The sequence below is a fragment of the Phyllostomus hastatus genome, unplaced genomic scaffold (genome assembly GCF_019186645.2).
Source record: "Phyllostomus hastatus isolate PE091 unplaced genomic scaffold, TTU_PhHast_1.1 phas_scaffold_1674, whole genome shotgun sequence".
NCBI classification, from domain to species: Eukaryota; Metazoa; Chordata; class Mammalia; order Chiroptera; family Phyllostomidae; genus Phyllostomus; species Phyllostomus hastatus.
Window position 1 is genome coordinate 21,584,443 of NW_025334011.1, and position 18,122 is coordinate 21,602,564.

Below are 18,122 nucleotides of genomic sequence, written 5' to 3' on the forward strand. Positions count from 1 at the left end.
GTAGAATTAAGGGCCAATGTTTTTCGTGTTCCCTCTGTACACAGGTGTGGTACTACTATGAGTTGATTGAGGTACATGAAGAATGCTAATAAGTGGTGAGCACAAACTGTGCTCCACGGTTTGCATGGGACGGGGAGGAATAAGGAGGCCATGTCCTGTGGCCAGACCAGTGTCTCTCACAGTGTGGTCCCCAGACCAGCAGCATCATCCACCTGGAAATTTGTGAGCAATGCAGATTCAAAGCCCCACCCCAGACCAACTCAAGTAGAAACTCCCAGAATGGGTCCTAGAACTGTAATCTGAAGAGCCCTCTCTCTAGGCAGGGCCAAGATGAGGGTGAGGAGAATAAGGCCAGGACCAGGCAAAGTGCAGAGTCAGATCCTGCCTTTATTTAAAATTCTAATAATCTGTTCATTTTACGTGAAAGTCAATTTTTAAAACATTGCTCTAAAATACTGTTTATCTTGATGTCTGAGGTCTGGCACCTCCTTAAATTTTGCCCCTGATTTGAGGTGCTTACTGGCCTGACCCTAGTCCCTCCCTCCAGGTGATACTGATGGTGTAGAGTTTGAGAACCACTTCTCTGCATGGTAGATGCTGCAACGTCAAATGCCGACCTAGACAACAGGCGACATAACCAGTGAAGTGTTAAAATGGGGAACAGAATAAACAGGAAGCTATTAGGAATGAAGGCTCAATGTTATGGGCCTTATTTTTTAGGGCATTTGAGAAATATGGAATTTTGTATGAATTTCCCAAATGTTAAATTTTCCAAATGTTAAAGTAATGTAAAATGCTTCAGGGCATTTTTTTTATCAAACGTGTTTGCTTTTGGCTCACACGTGGCTAGTGTACAAAGTCATGGTCCCCTTATCCCCTCAGCCCGGACACAATAAGTACAGTGAACACAGTCAAGTGGCAAAGGAGCTGTATTTCTCTTCTGCGGAGGTCGGGCGCTAAGTAAAGATTCAAACTAGTCATACAAACAGGATGAGAAAATAAATCATAATCCCCATCTCCCCCCTTTTCCTATCAACAATCAGCTACCAGCACATTGCCCAGAGAAATTATTACTTTTCCTCATATCAAGGCATTTCTGTGGATGTTAAAATTTTAAATTTCTCATGCGATAAAACTTGTGTGTCATCTCACACATATTCTGAATGTTCCGAACCTAGTGGAAAATTTAAAATATTTTGGTAGGTAACTGCATCAATGGGCAAATTATAGTTATTTTTTTTAAAATCACTTTTATTGATTTCGTTCTACCAATAACTTTTCTTGGAAGCCTCAAACCTAGGGAGCTGTCCTTTTCTTCTTTCGAATGACCCTGCACAGGTTGCTAAATGGCTCTGCATCTGCTTTATCGTTTGTGAAAGAGAGACTAACATCTACCTCATGAGGCTGTTGTGAGGCTCTGGGAAAGTGATGAATGCAAAATTCTCTAGAAATTTCAATTTACTTTTACAGAGATATTTCTAAACGAGGTTTCATCATATCCTCTTTATAGAATGAAAGTGTTCTTGCTGAGACATAGAGCTGCTTGAGAGAGCTCGGTAAATTGAAGTATATGCCAAAATGATGACAATATTTTTAACGATTGTGTAACCTATCCATACAGATTCTTTTTTGTTCCCTAACAATGTGAGCAGATACCCAATAACTTTGATCTTTCCTTATCTTTTTATATACTCATCCATGAAATAGTTATTGAGTGCTTACTATGTGTTAATTGCCAGGTATTTTTTTCCATTTGCACAGTGATAATATATATTTAGAATTAAATTTTAAGTCCTATTTCAATGAGTTGTTCTTTGGCCAATCATATTTTTGCTTCTGAGTAGCAAGGTCATAGAACATTTTGAAGCAAATATCTAGAGTCCATTCACTACAAGCAGAAATAACTGGCCAGTCATCACAGCCTGTTGGCCCCATGGTGGCTGTGGGCATTCCTGAGCCTCCCAGAGAGTCCCCTGTGGCTTTCCTGGGAAAGCAGAGTCACTCTTCCACCTGCTTATTCATTTTGCAGAGTTGTCATGATTCAAAATTGAATCAGTCCTTTCTGGGACATGTACCAACAAATTCTGCATATCAAAGATTTTCACAAACTGAGGTTCCATGATGCTACATTGGACCTAAAAAATGTTAGAAAGGGAGAGAGGGAGAGATGAAGGAGAAAGAAAAAAAAGACTGTATAAAAAAATCAGTGATCCTTTTATTCCTAGATCTTACTTTCTTTATGATATTAAATACATCATTTAGTAACATCGTTTGGGCATCTAAAGTTAACTGGCCAGAGTTTCAAACCCGTGCTGACTCCTTTGCTCTGTGCCCTTAGGCAAATTTATATATCCCCTTTAAGACTGTTTCCTATCGACAACATGAGCATAATAGTAACACCTACCTAATTGTGTTACTGTGAAAACAAAATTAGGCATTACTTCTAAAGCACTCAAAGTGGTAATAATACTGTAATTGCTCAATAAATATCAGCTACTACTAATATTGGGGCCTTTGCTTCCACTTCTTTAAAATAAGGATGCTGAACTGGAGAGTGAGTCACCAAATTACCTGCTAGTCCTAGGCCTTTACTTTTCTTTGATTTGCCCCATCCTTTTAAAGATCAGGTTCTATCCTGGCTGGGTAGCTCATTGGTTAGAGCATTGTCCCAGTACACCAAGGTTGTGGATTTGATACATTGTCAGGGCATATGCAAGAATCAAACAATGAATGCATAAATAAAAATTAGGTTCACTCCTGCTATAATCCATATGTTGGGGTTGTGGAAAGCTCTAGAAATACTGCAGTATTTATTATGGATTTAGTGGGAGGGACAAACCATCTTGTGGTTATGGGGTTATCTTCTAAATCAGCTAATAAACATTTATTTAGAGATAAGCATTATTTCATCAATCTGGGCAAAGTTTAGAATAGAAATCTCCAATCTCACTGATTGATAAAATACACACATATAAAATAAATACTAATATATAATAACTTCAGAATTTGGCAATACACATAATTAGAGAATAAGTCAACAATAATAATTTTGGGGTGAAATGTGTAGCAAAATTGCATAGCGAAGATAAATGCAAAAAAAGTTAGAGACAAAATTTTAAACTGTAAAAATTACAAAGGTTTCTAGAGGCCAGTAACCCTCCAAAGAATGCCTTTTCAAGCATCTGGTATTTAGAGCTATGCTATTACATTTGTAATTACAGATAATAATTTGTTTATTAAAGTAGTTAATAATGAATGAGTTTTGGGAAGTAGTCAGTGACCGAAAGGGTTCATTTTGCTGGTTGTGTGAAAGGGCAAATTAACTCATGTCTCATATTCTATTTTTATTTGTTATAACCTTGAAATTTATTAATTCTCAGCCTTTGGGAATAAATAATGTGTTTTTCCAGCCAAGGAATCCAAACCTCTTGTAATTCCTTTGGCTACATTCTGGCTTTGACTGGCACAGTTGCTCTGACTGAACTTATACAAGAGAAGCCAAAGGAAGAAGGGCCATGAGGTGACCCAGCTGTCCTTTGTGTCTCTGGAGGAACATGCTGTTTGAATCTACTTTTCTCTCATCTTCCACATATAGACACAAGTGTGTCCTTTCAACAGCAAAAGAAATAACAAACAAATGAAGGGTGGAAACAAGAAAAACAGAAAAACAAAAGCTGAAGATGAAGGTATACATCTTGACAAATGACTTTATAACACTAGTATATGATTTGAGGGTGAAGAACCAACTTTTTTTCCCTTTTGGATAATTGACATTAAAAAAGCTTTCCCACTAAGATCAGGAACAAGACAAAGATTTCTGCTTTCACCGCTTACTCAACATAGTATTGGAAGTCCTAGCCACAGCAATCAGACAAGAAAAAGAAATAAAAGGCATCAGAATTGGAAAGGAAGAAATAAAACTGTCACTGTTTTCAGATGACATGATAGTATACAATGAAAACCCTATAGACTCCACCAAAAGTCTACTCAACCTAATAAGTGAATTTCACAAAGCAGTGGGATACAAAGTTAATATTCAGAAATCAAAGTTATTTTTGTACAGCAACAATGAAATATCAGAAACAGAAATCAAGAAAAGTATCCCATTTGATATAGGAACAAGAAAGTAAAGTACCTAGGAATAAACCTTACCAAGGAAGTAAAAGACCTATGCTCACAAAACTACACAACACTGAAGAAAGAAATTAAGGAAGACACAAACAAATGGAAGCATATACCATGTTCATAGATTGGAAGGATTAACATCATTAAAATGCCCATACCACCCAAAGCAATTTATAGATTCAACACATTCCCTATTAAAATATCAATGACATATTTCACAAATATAGAACAAACATTTCAAAAATTTATATGGAACCATAAATGACTCTGAATAGCCACAGCAATTCTGAGAAAGAAAAACAAAGTAGACAAGATTACAATACCTGATATCAAACTACATTACAAGACCACTGTAATCAAAACAGTCTGGTACTGGCAAAAGAACAGACACACAAACGAATGGAACAGAATAGAGAACACAGAAATAAACCTATGCCTCTATAATCAATTCATATTCAACAAAGGGGAAAGAAGCACAAAGTGGAGCAAAAATAGCCTCTTCAACAAAAGGTGTTGGGAGATCTGGACAGCTACATGCAAAAAAAAAATGAAACTCGACCACCAACTTATACCATCACAAAAAATAAACTCAAGATGGATAAAAGACTTCAATATAAGTCAACACAATAAAAGTCCTAGAAGAGAAGATAGGCAGGAAAATCTCAGATATTCCATGCAGCAATACTTTCACCAATACGTCCCCTAGAACAAGGGACAGAAAGGAAAGAATAAACAAATAGGACTTCATCAAAATAAAAAGCTTCTGCATGGCTAAAGAAAACATCAGCAAAATGAAAAGGGAACCAACTGTGTGGGAAAATATATTTTCCCAATGATAACTTGGACAAGGGTTTGATCTCCAACATATATAAAGAACTCATATGACTACACTCCAGGAAGACAAACAATCCAATTAAAAAATGAGGAAAAGACCTGAACAGACACTTCTGCAAGGAGGACATACAGAGGGCCCAGAGACATATGGAAGGATGCTCAGCATCACTAGCCATCAGAGAGATGCAAATTAAAACCACAATGAGGTACCACTTCACTCCTCTAAGAATGGCCATCATAACCAAATCAACAAACAAGTGCTAGTGAGGTTGTGGAGAAAAGGGGAGAAAAGGGAACCCTAGTGCACTGTTGGTGGGAATGCAGACTGGTGCACCCACTGTGGAAAACAGTATGAAATTTCCTCAAAAAAACTAAAAATTGAACTTCCTTTTTACCTGGCAGTTCCACTGCTGGGATTATACCATAAGAATCCTGAAACACCAACCCATAAGAACCCACACACACCCCAATGTTCATAGCAGGACAATTTACAATAGCCAAGTGCTGGAAGCAACCTAAGTGCCCATCAATAAATGAGTGGATCAAAAACTGTGGTACATTTACACAAGGAATACTACATACCAGAAAGAAAGTAGGAGCTCCTAGCATTCATGACAGCATGGATGGAAGTGGAGAGCATTATGCTAAGTGAAATAAGCCAGGTGGTGAAACACAAATACCATACGATCTCACCTATAAGTGGAACCTAATCAACAAGACAAACAAGCAAGCAAAATATAACCAGAGACATTGAAATAAAGAACAAACTGAGTAAACAGAGGGGCAGGGGAGAGAGATATAATGGGGTAAAGAAAGGGAAGGGTCATCAAAGAACATGTATAAAGGACCCATGGACAAAGCCAAAGGGGGGCAGGACTGAGGGTAGGAGGTGGGGGTAGGTGGTGTGGGAGAAAGTAGTGGTGGGAAAATGGAACAACAATTAGAAAATTAAAATAAATAAATGAATAAAAATAAGATTTAAATCAGTGTCTAATGCACACATTAGTGCTCCACAGTTACTCCCAACCCAGTGTACTCTAATGTTGATTTTTAGTGCCAGGAAGCTGCCAGCCAGTTTTCAGAGAGGCAGTGGTAACTGTCAAAGAAGACTTTTTTTTTAAATTTAATCTTTGTTGTATTTTTTCCTTTGCCATTTAGTTCCCGTATACACCCCTTCCCTCAGCAATCACCACACTATTGTCCATGTCAAAGAAGTCTTTACCAGAAAGGGTAAAGGAAAAGGCAGGTGGCACCATTACAAACTAGAGCCACAGTGATGTAGTCCCTGGAGTGTCCTTGTATTAGAGAACCCCAATATTTGCTAGGGATGGTGTCATTCTGAGAAAAATGTGTGAGCTGCTTTGGTTGAGTTGCAGATGATGGTGGAGGCAATTCTAAAAACATACTTTCATGCTGATGTTTCCTTTCTTTGGTCCTAGGTGACAATAACATGGCCCAGCAACTCGCAGTTCTCTGTGGCAGAGAGGTCCCTGGACCCATCCGGTCTACTGGGGAGTATATGTGGATTCAATTTACCTCAGACTTCAGTATAACCAGGGCGGGCTTTAATGCATCCTTTCACAAGAGTAATGTGTTTTAAGACTGTTTGAATTTATTTTGCCTCATCTTGTTTCAGCTCACCTATCTCTTGTTTGCTCCCTAATATGCTCTGCTCATTTTTCCATGCCAGGACACAGGTTTATTATAAGTCAGAGCACACAGGTCTCTGCCCAGCCTCTGGATGGCTATCCTTATATCAGGTACCGAGTCCTGATCCAAAAAACTGGCCAAGTTGTAAAAAGAAGGCCCTTCCTTCATGTCCCTGAGTGGTCTATCTTCTCCCCACAGTAGGCACATGAGTAAGATCTTTAAAACAAATTTTCAGCCTAGCTGTGGCTGGAACTAGGAGACAGCACAAAGCCATTGCACATCAAAGAAGCAATAAGTCAGAGTTATCATCAATCTAAGAAGTAACCAGTCAAAGTAATACAGACGATATCTTCATTAATCCCTCGGCCAGGATAATTCATTGGAAGGGTGACAGGAAGAGCTCATTGGTCTTAAAAAATGAATTTGATGAGTCAGAGAATGTGCACAGTGTATGGGAGGCTGTCCTGTGTAGTGTGATTGAGACTTCTAAAACTTGACAAAATGGGGAGTCACATAATAATCTTAAATCCAAAATAGATTAAAGTTCAAGAAGTAGTCTGTGGAATGTGGAATATCAAAAGTCTCCCATGAGTTTTAACTGAAAAACATGACGTAGATTATCAATCTAGACCTTAAAAATTAATATTCACTATTATGTATGCCTTTTGTAGAATAGAAAACAATTGAAGATAAATTGTCTTCCTCAAGGGAGGCAGGCTGCACAGTGATTTAACAGAACGGGCTTTGGAATCAGACCTAAGATAAATTTCCACCCCTGCAATACAGCTACTTGAATGCACTCTTCTACTCTTACTTACTGAGGAGCTGTTCAGCCCTTGGCAACTGGCGAGTTACTGCCTGCTCTGGCCGCTCTCTCTCCTTAACTCCCAACCTCTCGCTTTACATCATGCGTTGCATGTATATATGTCTGACAGCTCATAATATATAAAGTTGCCATGAGAAAACGGAACTCTTGACTCCCACCATTTCCTACCACCTCCCCCAAACTTTCTCATGCCACCCTCTTCTCCATTTTAGTAAGTAAAAAGTACTTTCTTCTAGCTATTTAAGCCAAAAAGCTTGGCAATCATCCTTGATTCATCTTTTCTCACTCTATAAATCCTAATCATTAAAAAATTGAAATGGTTCTACCCTCACAATAAATCTAGATCCCCACACCTTCTCACATGTCTGCCTCCCCATCCTAGTCCAGGCGTCTGTCCTCTCTCCTCGGACTCAGAAAATCACTCCTTTCCTGGGCACCCTGCTTCTGCTTTCCCTTGCACCGCCCCCAAACTTATAGGTTAAGTATTGCACATAGGGTGATTCTTTTAAAAGTTAAGTCAGATCATGCCATTATGATACTCAAAACTCTTCAATGTCTTCCTTCCTTATTAAAAGTAAGTCCTTTTAGTTTCCTGAATGACCTACCCTCCTGCCTTTTGGATCTCTCACTCTGCCTGGCCCACTCTGACTTCCATGATGTACTTACCACTCACATCAAGCCTTTTCATCAAATGTTTTCTTGACTGGACTGTCTGTGGCTCAGCCCTCATTTCATTCAGGTCCTGCTCAGATGCTCCCCCAACAACACGGCCTTTTCTGACTTCCACAGGCAGAACAGTGCCACAGTCCCGTTCCTTGTTCACTTTTCTTTGGAGAAGTTATCACCATCTCACCTATTATATGTGTTTATTGTATATCTTCCTCGTCTGTAAAGTAAGCTTCATGAAAGTAATTTGTTTCTATTGCTTACTTAACTTTCCCAATCTTAGCAACAACAGGTACCCAATAGTGTGCACTCATGAAATGCTTGTTGTGCTCATCATTTCCCACACTTTGGCCTCAGTTAGTTTCAAACCACATTTCTTTTACTTTTCTTTTTATCGTTTTTACATTAATGTTCAAATACAGTTGTCTCCATTTTCCCACCACTACTTTCCCTTGCCCCACCCTTTGCCACCTCCCACCTTCAATCCTACTCGCTTTGGCTTTGTCCACGGATCCTTTATACATGTTCCTTGATGACCCTTCCCCTTCTTTCCCCTGTTATCTCCCTTCCCCCTCCCCTCTGGTTACTGTCAGTTTGTTCTTTATTTCAATTCTGTGGTTATATTTTGCTTGTTTGTTTGTTTTGTTGTTTAGGTTCCTGTTAAAGGTGAGATCATATGGTATTTGTCTTCCACCTCCTGGCTTACTTCACTTAGCATAATGCTCTTCAGTTCCACCCATGCTGTTGTGAAACCATATTTCCATTGCCTAAGTTTGAAAATCCTTAGGAAAAATAGAAAGCCCCAAAAATCCAGTTGTAAATGTTATTTAAAAAGTTTCTTCAATTTTTCAATTAAAAAATTAATTCTCTTTGTTTCTTCTTGGGAAGGTTGTGGTGGATATTTACATGCTAACAGAGGGATCATCACATCACCCAACTATCCCGAGACCTACCCTCCCAATCTCAACTGCTCCTGGCACGTCCTGGTTCAGAGTGGTCTGACCATCGCTGTCCATTTCGAGCAGCCCTTCCAGATTCCAAACAGAGACTCTTCTTGTAGCCAGGGGGATTACTTGGTGGTAGGTCTTGTTTGCTACTTTTTCTCATTATTTTCTCTGCAGAAAATATTTCATTCAGCAGATTTCATTCAGAAAATAAAATGATGATTTCTCTCTCCTGGATAAATTAATAGAACTTCTTGACTTCATCTTTATTAATGTGAAGGAATGTATACAGTTTTAATTTGTGTTTCCAGCTGAAAAATGGACCTGATACCTCTTCTCCGCCCCTGGGACCCCATGGAGGAAATGGCCATTTCTGTGGCAGTCGCCCTTCGTCCACTCTGTTCACCTCGGATAACCAAATGCTTGCTCAGTTTGTTTCTGATAATAGTAATGGGGGCCAAGGATTTAAGATCAAATATGAAGCAAAGAGTTTAGGTAAGTATTTTCATTGAGAATAATGTCTGTACTTTTCCTGTAATTATTTGGTCTTTCTTGTTTAAAGAGACTTGAGAAAAATAAAATTTTCCTTTCTGAAATAAAAGTAATGAGAGTAGCCACCTCTTATCAAGCACTTGCTTTGTGTTCAGTACAGTCCATCTCTCATCATGGCTACTTTTTAGGGAAGGTACCATTGTTTCCATTTTACTTACCTAAGTAAAATGAGGCTGTTTTTTGACCCCCAAGGCTACCTAACAAGAAAATGAACAAATTCTCCATGAGTATAAATTACACGCACTTAGAGAAACATTTTAAGAATGATAATTATATTGTTTTGTAATCATGTGTATGTTTTCCTTTAAATGAACACATGATCCTCTCTATTATTACTCATTTAATTATATATTACAGTAGTGATCTTGATTTAATTACCTTTACTTAATTATACTTGATTATAATGATATTTAATTCTACTGTAATGATTTAATTTTGTAATATTTATTTTTATATAATGTTTAATTGAATAACTAAATAAACATAACTTCAGATAAAGGAGTAGTATGAGCAGAGAGTATGTTTTTGCTTCAAACTTAGATAATATGGATTTCAGGATAATCCTATGATCTCCATTTCAGATTTTTTAATCTATTTCAAAATACACACTAATTTATGAAGTTATATTTTATTACACATCCTGTAAAAAATGAGAATTTAAAATGCCAGCATAATTTCCTCTTTTGGGAAAAGAAAATGAAGTAAGCCTCCATCAATGGATACAAAAAGTCAGCTAATCACTCAAGTAGTTCCTGTGACTACAGGGAATGTCCTTCTGTCTCTTCTCAGCACACGTGGCTCTGGCACTTGTAAGGAGCCTTTAAAAATACAGCTCTGTGACACCAGTGTCATTACATTGTAGATCAGGAATTTGTCATCCATCCCTGTCTCAATGCAGAGCTCTGCTGCTGAGTCATGGCTGGGCAGGATTCCGCCTGGTCCCAAGACTTTATAGCATAACAGTGCCTGTGTCTAGCGAAGAGCCTGCTCCACAGAATTCAACTTCTCCATTTTTACCATGCTAGACTCACTCTTGAATTATATTTTTAAAGTCAACGTTTACTGGGAACCCAGATACACTAAAAGTCTATTCACAAAGATTGTGACTTTTATTATTCCTTTGTGGACCCTCTGTTCATGCAAGAACGGTATGGCTATTACCTTCTCCCCATCTTTCTGACATTAATATTAGACTTAGCTGGCCTTGGATTTCAAAACTTACTGCTTAACCCAACAATTTAATCACTCTTGTTTCTCTGGACTTTCTAATTTCACCATTTTCCCTAACTACACAATCAGCCTTCTACTTCCCCCATCTATCTTTCTACCACACTTAACTTCTCTGCCACTACCATTTATCAGCCTTTAACATGGTATTTGGAAAACTTTTGACACCAAATCCTCCTAGTTCTATACCATCTTTCTCCAGAGATATTCCTTCAATATGGTTGATTGAGAGTTCCATGTTCCTATGATTAATGCTCTATGTCTTCACCAATTAATTGGCTTATTAATTAATTATTAAAACATGTACCAAGTGCTTTACACCTTGCAAGCTACCAAGTTTTGCCAAGGAGTTCACAGTGCAGTGGAGGAGACAGACAAGCAAAGTACAATTAGAACATGGCATGGTAAGAGCTAGAGAGAGGAGTGCATCAGGAGCTATGCAAATACTTAAGAGGAACACCTAACTCAGCTTAAAGGATCAGAGGAAGCTCCAGAGAGAGTGGGTGAACAGAGATATGCTAATTAGTGAGGAAAAGATGTGACCACACAAAAAGTCTCAATGGTTATACAATAAGGCATATCCATGGATTTGAAAGAATTCACTGCTGCTGGAGAACAGAGTTGAAAGGAGGTAAATATAATGGTGATGAAGCAGGCAGGAGTCATAGTGCTAAGGGCCACAGCTGCCTCCATAGGGAGTTATGCTGAAAGGCATCGGGGAGCCCTTGAAAGATTTTAATCCAAAGCATGAGTGGCATGCTCAAATTAGCAACATCAGTGTGGTCGCATCACTGGAAACACATTGAAAGGGAAAAGACAAAGGTGGAGAGACAGACAAAGGAGTAATTCAGGAAAAAAGTATTAGGCCCTGAACTAAAGCAACGTCTTTCAGAATTTAGAAAAGAAGGCATATTGAGAGATGTTATAAATATGGAATTGAGTGGATTTTGAGGTCAGTTGGATGTAGGAAAGGAGGTAAGGGTTGGAAGGCCCCATGGATGGCCCATAGATTGCTGGCTGGGTGGATACTTCAATCTCACAAACTTAAGAAGTCACTATGTGACAGACACTGTACTGGGTCCTGGGGCTAGAGCAGTAAACAAATAAAATCCATGTCCTCATGAAGCCTTATTTTAATGTTAAAACCCAGACAGTAAATAAGATATACAGTATGTCATATGGTAAAATGTATTAAGAATAAAAATAAGGTAGTGAGGATGGATAGGGAGTTGGTAAGAAGGGCAGATACTGTCATTAACTCATATTTGAGCCTTAAGATAGGAAGTAGATAATAAGTCAGTTAGGGACGTGGTCAGTTTGAAATCTCTGAGTTGCATCCACTGGAGATATCCTGTAGGCTGTTGGAACAGGAGTCTGCAGGTCAGAACAGGGATCTGGACTGAATCTAGCAATATGTGAATCATTCGCAGACTGGCTGTGTAGTAGCTTATGTCATAAAGATGAATGACGTTAGTCAGAAAATTATTTAGTTTGAGAAGATGAAGGGCCTATAGAAGGATCCCTCGGGAATTCCAGCAGTGTTAGGAAAGGCCTAGAAAGAGGCACTCAGGGACCAAAGGAGGGGTGGTGAGAGGGATAAAACAAGGAGAGGAGAGCGTAATGTCCAAGAAACTGAGGGACAGAAGTGTAAAGAAAGAAGATGGGGCCAACCATGTTACATGCTGTGGATGCATGCTTAAAAAGACCTCTAGGCGCACAACGGTGAGGCGACTGTGGCCCTGGGCAAGAGTGCTTTCATGGGGCTGAAAAGTGAAGGGAAGATGAAGAGAATGAAAAAGAGGGTGGTGAGGAAGTAAAGAGAGCGACTGTAAATTTCTTGAGCTTATAATATATAGAAAGATCAAAAGGACAAAGAGGAGTCACTGAAAGTGTAAGTAGAGGGCAAGGTCCCTGAGGAGACAGAATAGAATGGGAGCCCCAGCCAGAGATACAGGAAGACGGTGTACAACAAATAACTAAAGGAGGGTAAAGAAACAAATGAATTTATTAAGGATGGTAACAAGTGAGGGAGTAACAAATTGAGAGGGGTCTCATCTGACTTCTACGGTCTTTGTAATGTAAAACTAAAGGTCTGGTGCTGAGACTAGTAAGGAAATGGAGAGAATGAAGGGTTTAAAGCATATAGTCAAGTTTTAAGTAGTTGTTGTCATTTGAACATTTTTTATTTTAATCCTCACCCAAAAGTATATATTTTTATTGATTTTTAGAGAGGGAGGAAGAGAGAGAGAGAGACATTGATTGATTGCCTCCCATATGCACCTTGACCAGAGGTCAAACCCACAACCTAGGTATGTGCCCTGACCAGGGATCAAACCCACCACTTTTTGGTGCCTGGGATGATGCTCCAACCAAATGAGCAACCTGGCCAGGGCTATATGATAAAAATGAGGGTATTGCTTGGCAGTATTGAGAATGGAGAACATGCATTTGTAATGGCAGAAATTTTGATGAATAATTTGATTGTTACAACCATGAAACTGAAATTTTGCAAGAATTCTGAAGGAGAGACAAGGAGCAAGGGAGTTAAAAGCAATCAAAGGAATTTGCATTTTAAGGTTTCACTGATTAAGGAGTTCTGGGTAATGGCAAAATTCAGGAAATGACCATAAGTGGCTGAAGGACAGTGGAAAAAAATGGCAATAGAATGTATTAGATCCTATATCTGTGAGGCTAAGGTATTGGACAGGTTCATTTCATTGGCATTCCTACTACCCGATATAGCCAGTTTATTGCTTGGTTTACTTGCTGAGATTGCCAAAAAAATTGTCTGTTGATAAAATGGAAGTATTTTTACATAATACTTTGGTCTTTTAGAAAAGTTTAAAAAGCTCATTCATCTTCTTGCAAAAACTGGCTAATAAATTCTCTCATGCCAGTCATCTCTTGCTCTGCAAATGCATCAAAAACCTGAAGAAACATAATGAGTGAATGCCCACATAGTTGTGCAAATATATATCTGTTAAGTATTTTAAACACCTAAGATCAGGCTCTGCATTGTTCTGCTGAACTGGACAGTCATTGGGCAGTTACAAGTGCTAGTGCATTTACATGCTCGTTTAAGTGGCGGGTAATAGTGCTTCTGTGACGTTCTACTGCATGCGCTGTGCACTGTGGTCATTTTGTTGGCTTTAAGGAAAAGTGAAACTTCCAGAGAGGATATATGGTTTGGCAAATTAAAAAGTGACACACTTGGTAGCTCCCTTGATAGCAAGTTCAGAATTTATTTGCTTAAAAAGTGAGTGAGGATAATTTTAGATGAAGGGAAATTGACATTGGAAATATAGATAGATATTTTTAAATGATCATGGCAGTTGATTGTGTCCTGTTTCCCCAGCCCGTAGATTGATTTAACTGTGTTTCCTGACAGCCTGTGGGGGTCATATCTACATCCATGATGCGGACTCTGTTGGATATGTGACCTCCCCCAACCACCCAGACAATTATCCCCAGCATGCTGATTGCATTTGGCTCATAGCTGCTCCTCCCGGAAAGCTCATAAAGCTTCAGTTTGAAGATCAATTCAATATTGAAGTAACACCCAAGTAGGTGACCTCCATTTAATTTTCACCTGGACAGAGTTAGTCCTTTTTTTCAGCTGTCATGTCTCAGTGCAACTTCTATCTTCATTTCTTAGCAATGTATACTGCTCAGGCAATCTAGGAATGGAGAAAAAAAATGTTTTAACGCCTCCAGCCTGAATATGTTGCCTGACAGCCACTCTCCTGTCAGCTGAGCAGATTCTGAACACAGACACCGTCCCTCGTGACCGCGTGCACATCCTCCAAGAGATACTGAGGATGGCTGTTTGAGATTTATGTGACCTGCCCTTCCTCTCCCAGGAAAAATAGTGTCTCTGGAAATGAGTATTTATTTGCCCAGCCTCATACTGAGTGTCATAAATGATAAAACATTTGTTTAAAATATGAAAGTTTATGTTATGTGACACGAGGGATGTCAGAAACAGGACTAATGCAAGTACAATACAAATTCTAATCCTTATTTAATAAGAATTCTGAAAGACAACACACCAGAAAGTAAGTCTTACTATGGTGAACACAAAGCAAATGACCACACAGACCAAAAACAAAATTGTACTTTTTTTTTCAGTTAACAAAAGTGTGCATGCATTTGCACAAAACATATACAAGAGCTTTTTTTTTTTACCATTTCTGGGCATCTTATATGATGTCACTCTTCCCCTCAGTGGACATTAATTGACTGATTGACTTTCTTAAGAAACATTGGGTAAATTCTTGCCCTCTTTTACATACATAGAAAATTCCAGCTGAGACTCGCCATTAACCCTGCTCACAGAGCTGTCAAGAGAGAGTTCATCTATGTCATGTGAAATGTGTTGAATTATTATGTGAAACAAAATACTTTAAAAAAAATTCCTCGGGGATAATTTGAGAATAACTTAAATTTGTGAAACTAATACAGAATATAGAAGACGAGTGAATATTCTTCAGTGCAGTACATGTAGAACCCATCTTTTTTAGCTACTAACTAAAAAAAGGGTGTGTTATGATTAGGAGGAATATTCTGAAGTAACATGGCACTTAAATTGACTCTGTCACAGTGTCTTCTGCTACAAAAAAGATAGTTTAATAATGCCCTGAGAAAAAGTAAGAAACATCTTTTTCAAGCAAAATATGTCAGAGCAATTGTCTTGATATATTAAACAGAATTTTCTTTCATGTTAGCTGTACATCCAATTACCTTGAATTGCGAGATGGAGCTGATTCAAATGCACCGATAATTTCCAAGTTTTGTGGGACATCTTTGCCCAGCAGCCAGCTGTCCTCAGGAGAGGTGATGTATTTGAGATTCCAGTCTGACAGCAGCTCTACACATGTGGGGTTCAAGGCCAAGTATTCTATAGGTAACAATATTTTTTATATTCAATAAGAAAGTAGTGATAGAATAAATACATTAAAATTTTTCTGAAAACACACCATTCATTATAAAAGAAACCTTTCTATCTGCCTAATTTTAATAATTATTTTAATAATAGAAGTAAAGAATATGTTTAAAACTGCAAGTCATGTATTAATTTTAATTTTTACTTTGATTTCCATTTTAAAACACTTTTTTTTACAAACTTGAATATTTTGTATTTTTTCCTGTTGTTTGTGAAAAACATATTCAGTTAAATCAAATTCTTGTTTTTTCTGTTATTGTAAAATATTTATTACTTTGAATAGTAAAATTCTTTAGTAAATATTAATTATATTTAGAACAGTGATTTTGAAATCCTTGTCATTAATAAATGAGATGTTTTTCTTCTAAGCCTTTAGTTCCAAATGAGTCACTAGACACAAAGCAAATGTCTTTTCAGTGTTTTGATTTCCTTATTAAAAAGTGAGCAATAAATATGCATCTAAGAATTCACTGTAACATGATGTAATTACATAGAATTGAAGGAGGGTCTGACACTAACTAAATGTATTTCACACACCCAATACCTGCAAAGCCTAGTTGTGACAACATTTAACCTATACCACAGGTTGTTTCATAGCCTGATATAAATTGTATATAATTCAATCTATCACATTGGCCTAATGAAAAGTAATTGAATAGTAATTTTCAAGGCCCTGAGATACCAGTTACTACAGTGAAACATGGGTTTGATCATTAAACTGGAAATGGTAGGCATCAGAAATGAACCACAGCACCGTTGTCAGCAGAATTTCTACTTGGCTTTCAGAATCACCAACACAGGATAGAGGCAGGCCCTATCTGTCTATCAGTTGGTTCTTGAAATGAAGCATAATTACAACTAATAGCTTTTACACGGTATCCCGAGAGAATTAGAGATATTACAGAATATGCCTTCAACAGTCTCCCAGTCTTCCATTTCCCATTATTGGATTACTCTTGTGTTATCATTTCTCTTTACATCGAAAGATAATTTCCAATAGTAAGGGAAGCACTAACCAAACATTTTCAGAATTTTTTAAAACTTCAATTCATGTTCACTTGACACCTAAAAATTTTCAAATGTGCTGGTGAAATTTCTTAAAACTCTAATAGAATATTGCTCTTTGTTTTTGCAGCCCGTTGTGGGGGGACAGTGACAGGGCAGAGTGGTGTCATCCAAAGCATCGGCTATCCAACACTCCCATACATGGACGATTTATTCTGTGAGTGGCACCTCCTGGGTGCCTCGGGGCACTATCTCACCATCCATTTTGATGACTTTAACCTTCAGAACTCCTCTGGCTGTGAAAAAGACTTTGTTGAGATCTGGGAAAACCATACCTCTGGTCAGTAAAATATGTCTGCTGTCTTTTGTGGGGTGTTTATTTTCACATGTACTCATTCAGCCTTTTAAGTGTCCTCACTTCCAAGAAAAGCACAACTATGTCTATTCTTGGCAGAGAAATACAGATGTGCCAGCTTTGCTCCCCCTTGATGCTCCCACAAACAATGGGTGTCCTGAGCTGCAAGTGCCCTTCTACAGCCTACCCTGGAGACTCACTGAGAGAACACAATGTAGGGAAGGCTTCGTCTTCCTGCCGTGACATTCCAGTGTCATACACAATTATTTGAGGGACATCCTGTCCTGTAAGGAGAGGAAAGGGTAATTTAACCTGGGAATATGGTGAGATGGTATGAGATACTATGAGAAATAGATGTCACTCTATTTCTTTAACCAGATGAGCTAGCTTTCCTTATTGTGCTCAGATGCCCGAGCCCTGATCGGTTGCCGTTTTTGTTACATTTCATATATTTGAATATATTGATTTTTCTTCATGTTTGGCCTACTTCTCTTGACAGAAATTATCATTTCTCTGCAGACATAGTTTTATCTTTTATTTTTTCCCTGCACCTGGACATATACATACTTACTTATTTGACTCTCACAGGAAACTTACTAGGCAGATACTGTGGAAGCACCATTCCTGAAAGCATAGACACTTCCAGCAATGTTGCTGTGGTCAGGTTTGTCACAGATGGCTCTCTTACTGCCTCAGGATTCAGACTTTGGTTTGAGTCCAGTCTGGAAGGTAAGTTCTGGATTTATTTAAAGATATGTATTATTGAGCACCGACACTGGATAGACACTATGCTAGGAACTGATGCTCTAACAGTTGGACAAAAAAAATGAGCCCTGTCTTCTTGGACCTTACAGCTTAGTGGGGAGGCAGACATTAATCTAACAGTCACAGCAGTAAGTGAAAAACCACAACTGTGAGCAAAACTGCAGGAAGGGAACCAGCACTCAGGGGAAATGGGAAGGGATTGGAGCTGTATGGCATTACTCATCTTAAGGA

General features: G+C 38.4%; 1 protein-coding gene across 1 annotated transcript in view; it reads left to right on the top strand.

Annotated features, from left to right (window-relative positions):
- Positions 1-18,122, top strand: part of CUBN (cubilin) — a 251,860-nt gene that overhangs the window by 153,325 nt on the left and 80,413 nt on the right. Inside the window, exons 41-47 of the mRNA XM_045858052.1 lie at positions 6,399-6,545; positions 8,990-9,180; positions 9,357-9,540; positions 14,213-14,387; positions 15,549-15,727; positions 16,902-17,111; positions 17,715-17,855. Coding sequence (XP_045714008.1) covers positions 6,399-6,545; positions 8,990-9,180; positions 9,357-9,540; positions 14,213-14,387; positions 15,549-15,727; positions 16,902-17,111; positions 17,715-17,855 — 1,227 coding nt within the window. The remainder of the gene's footprint in view (positions 1-6,398; positions 6,546-8,989; positions 9,181-9,356; positions 9,541-14,212; positions 14,388-15,548; positions 15,728-16,901; positions 17,112-17,714; positions 17,856-18,122) is intronic.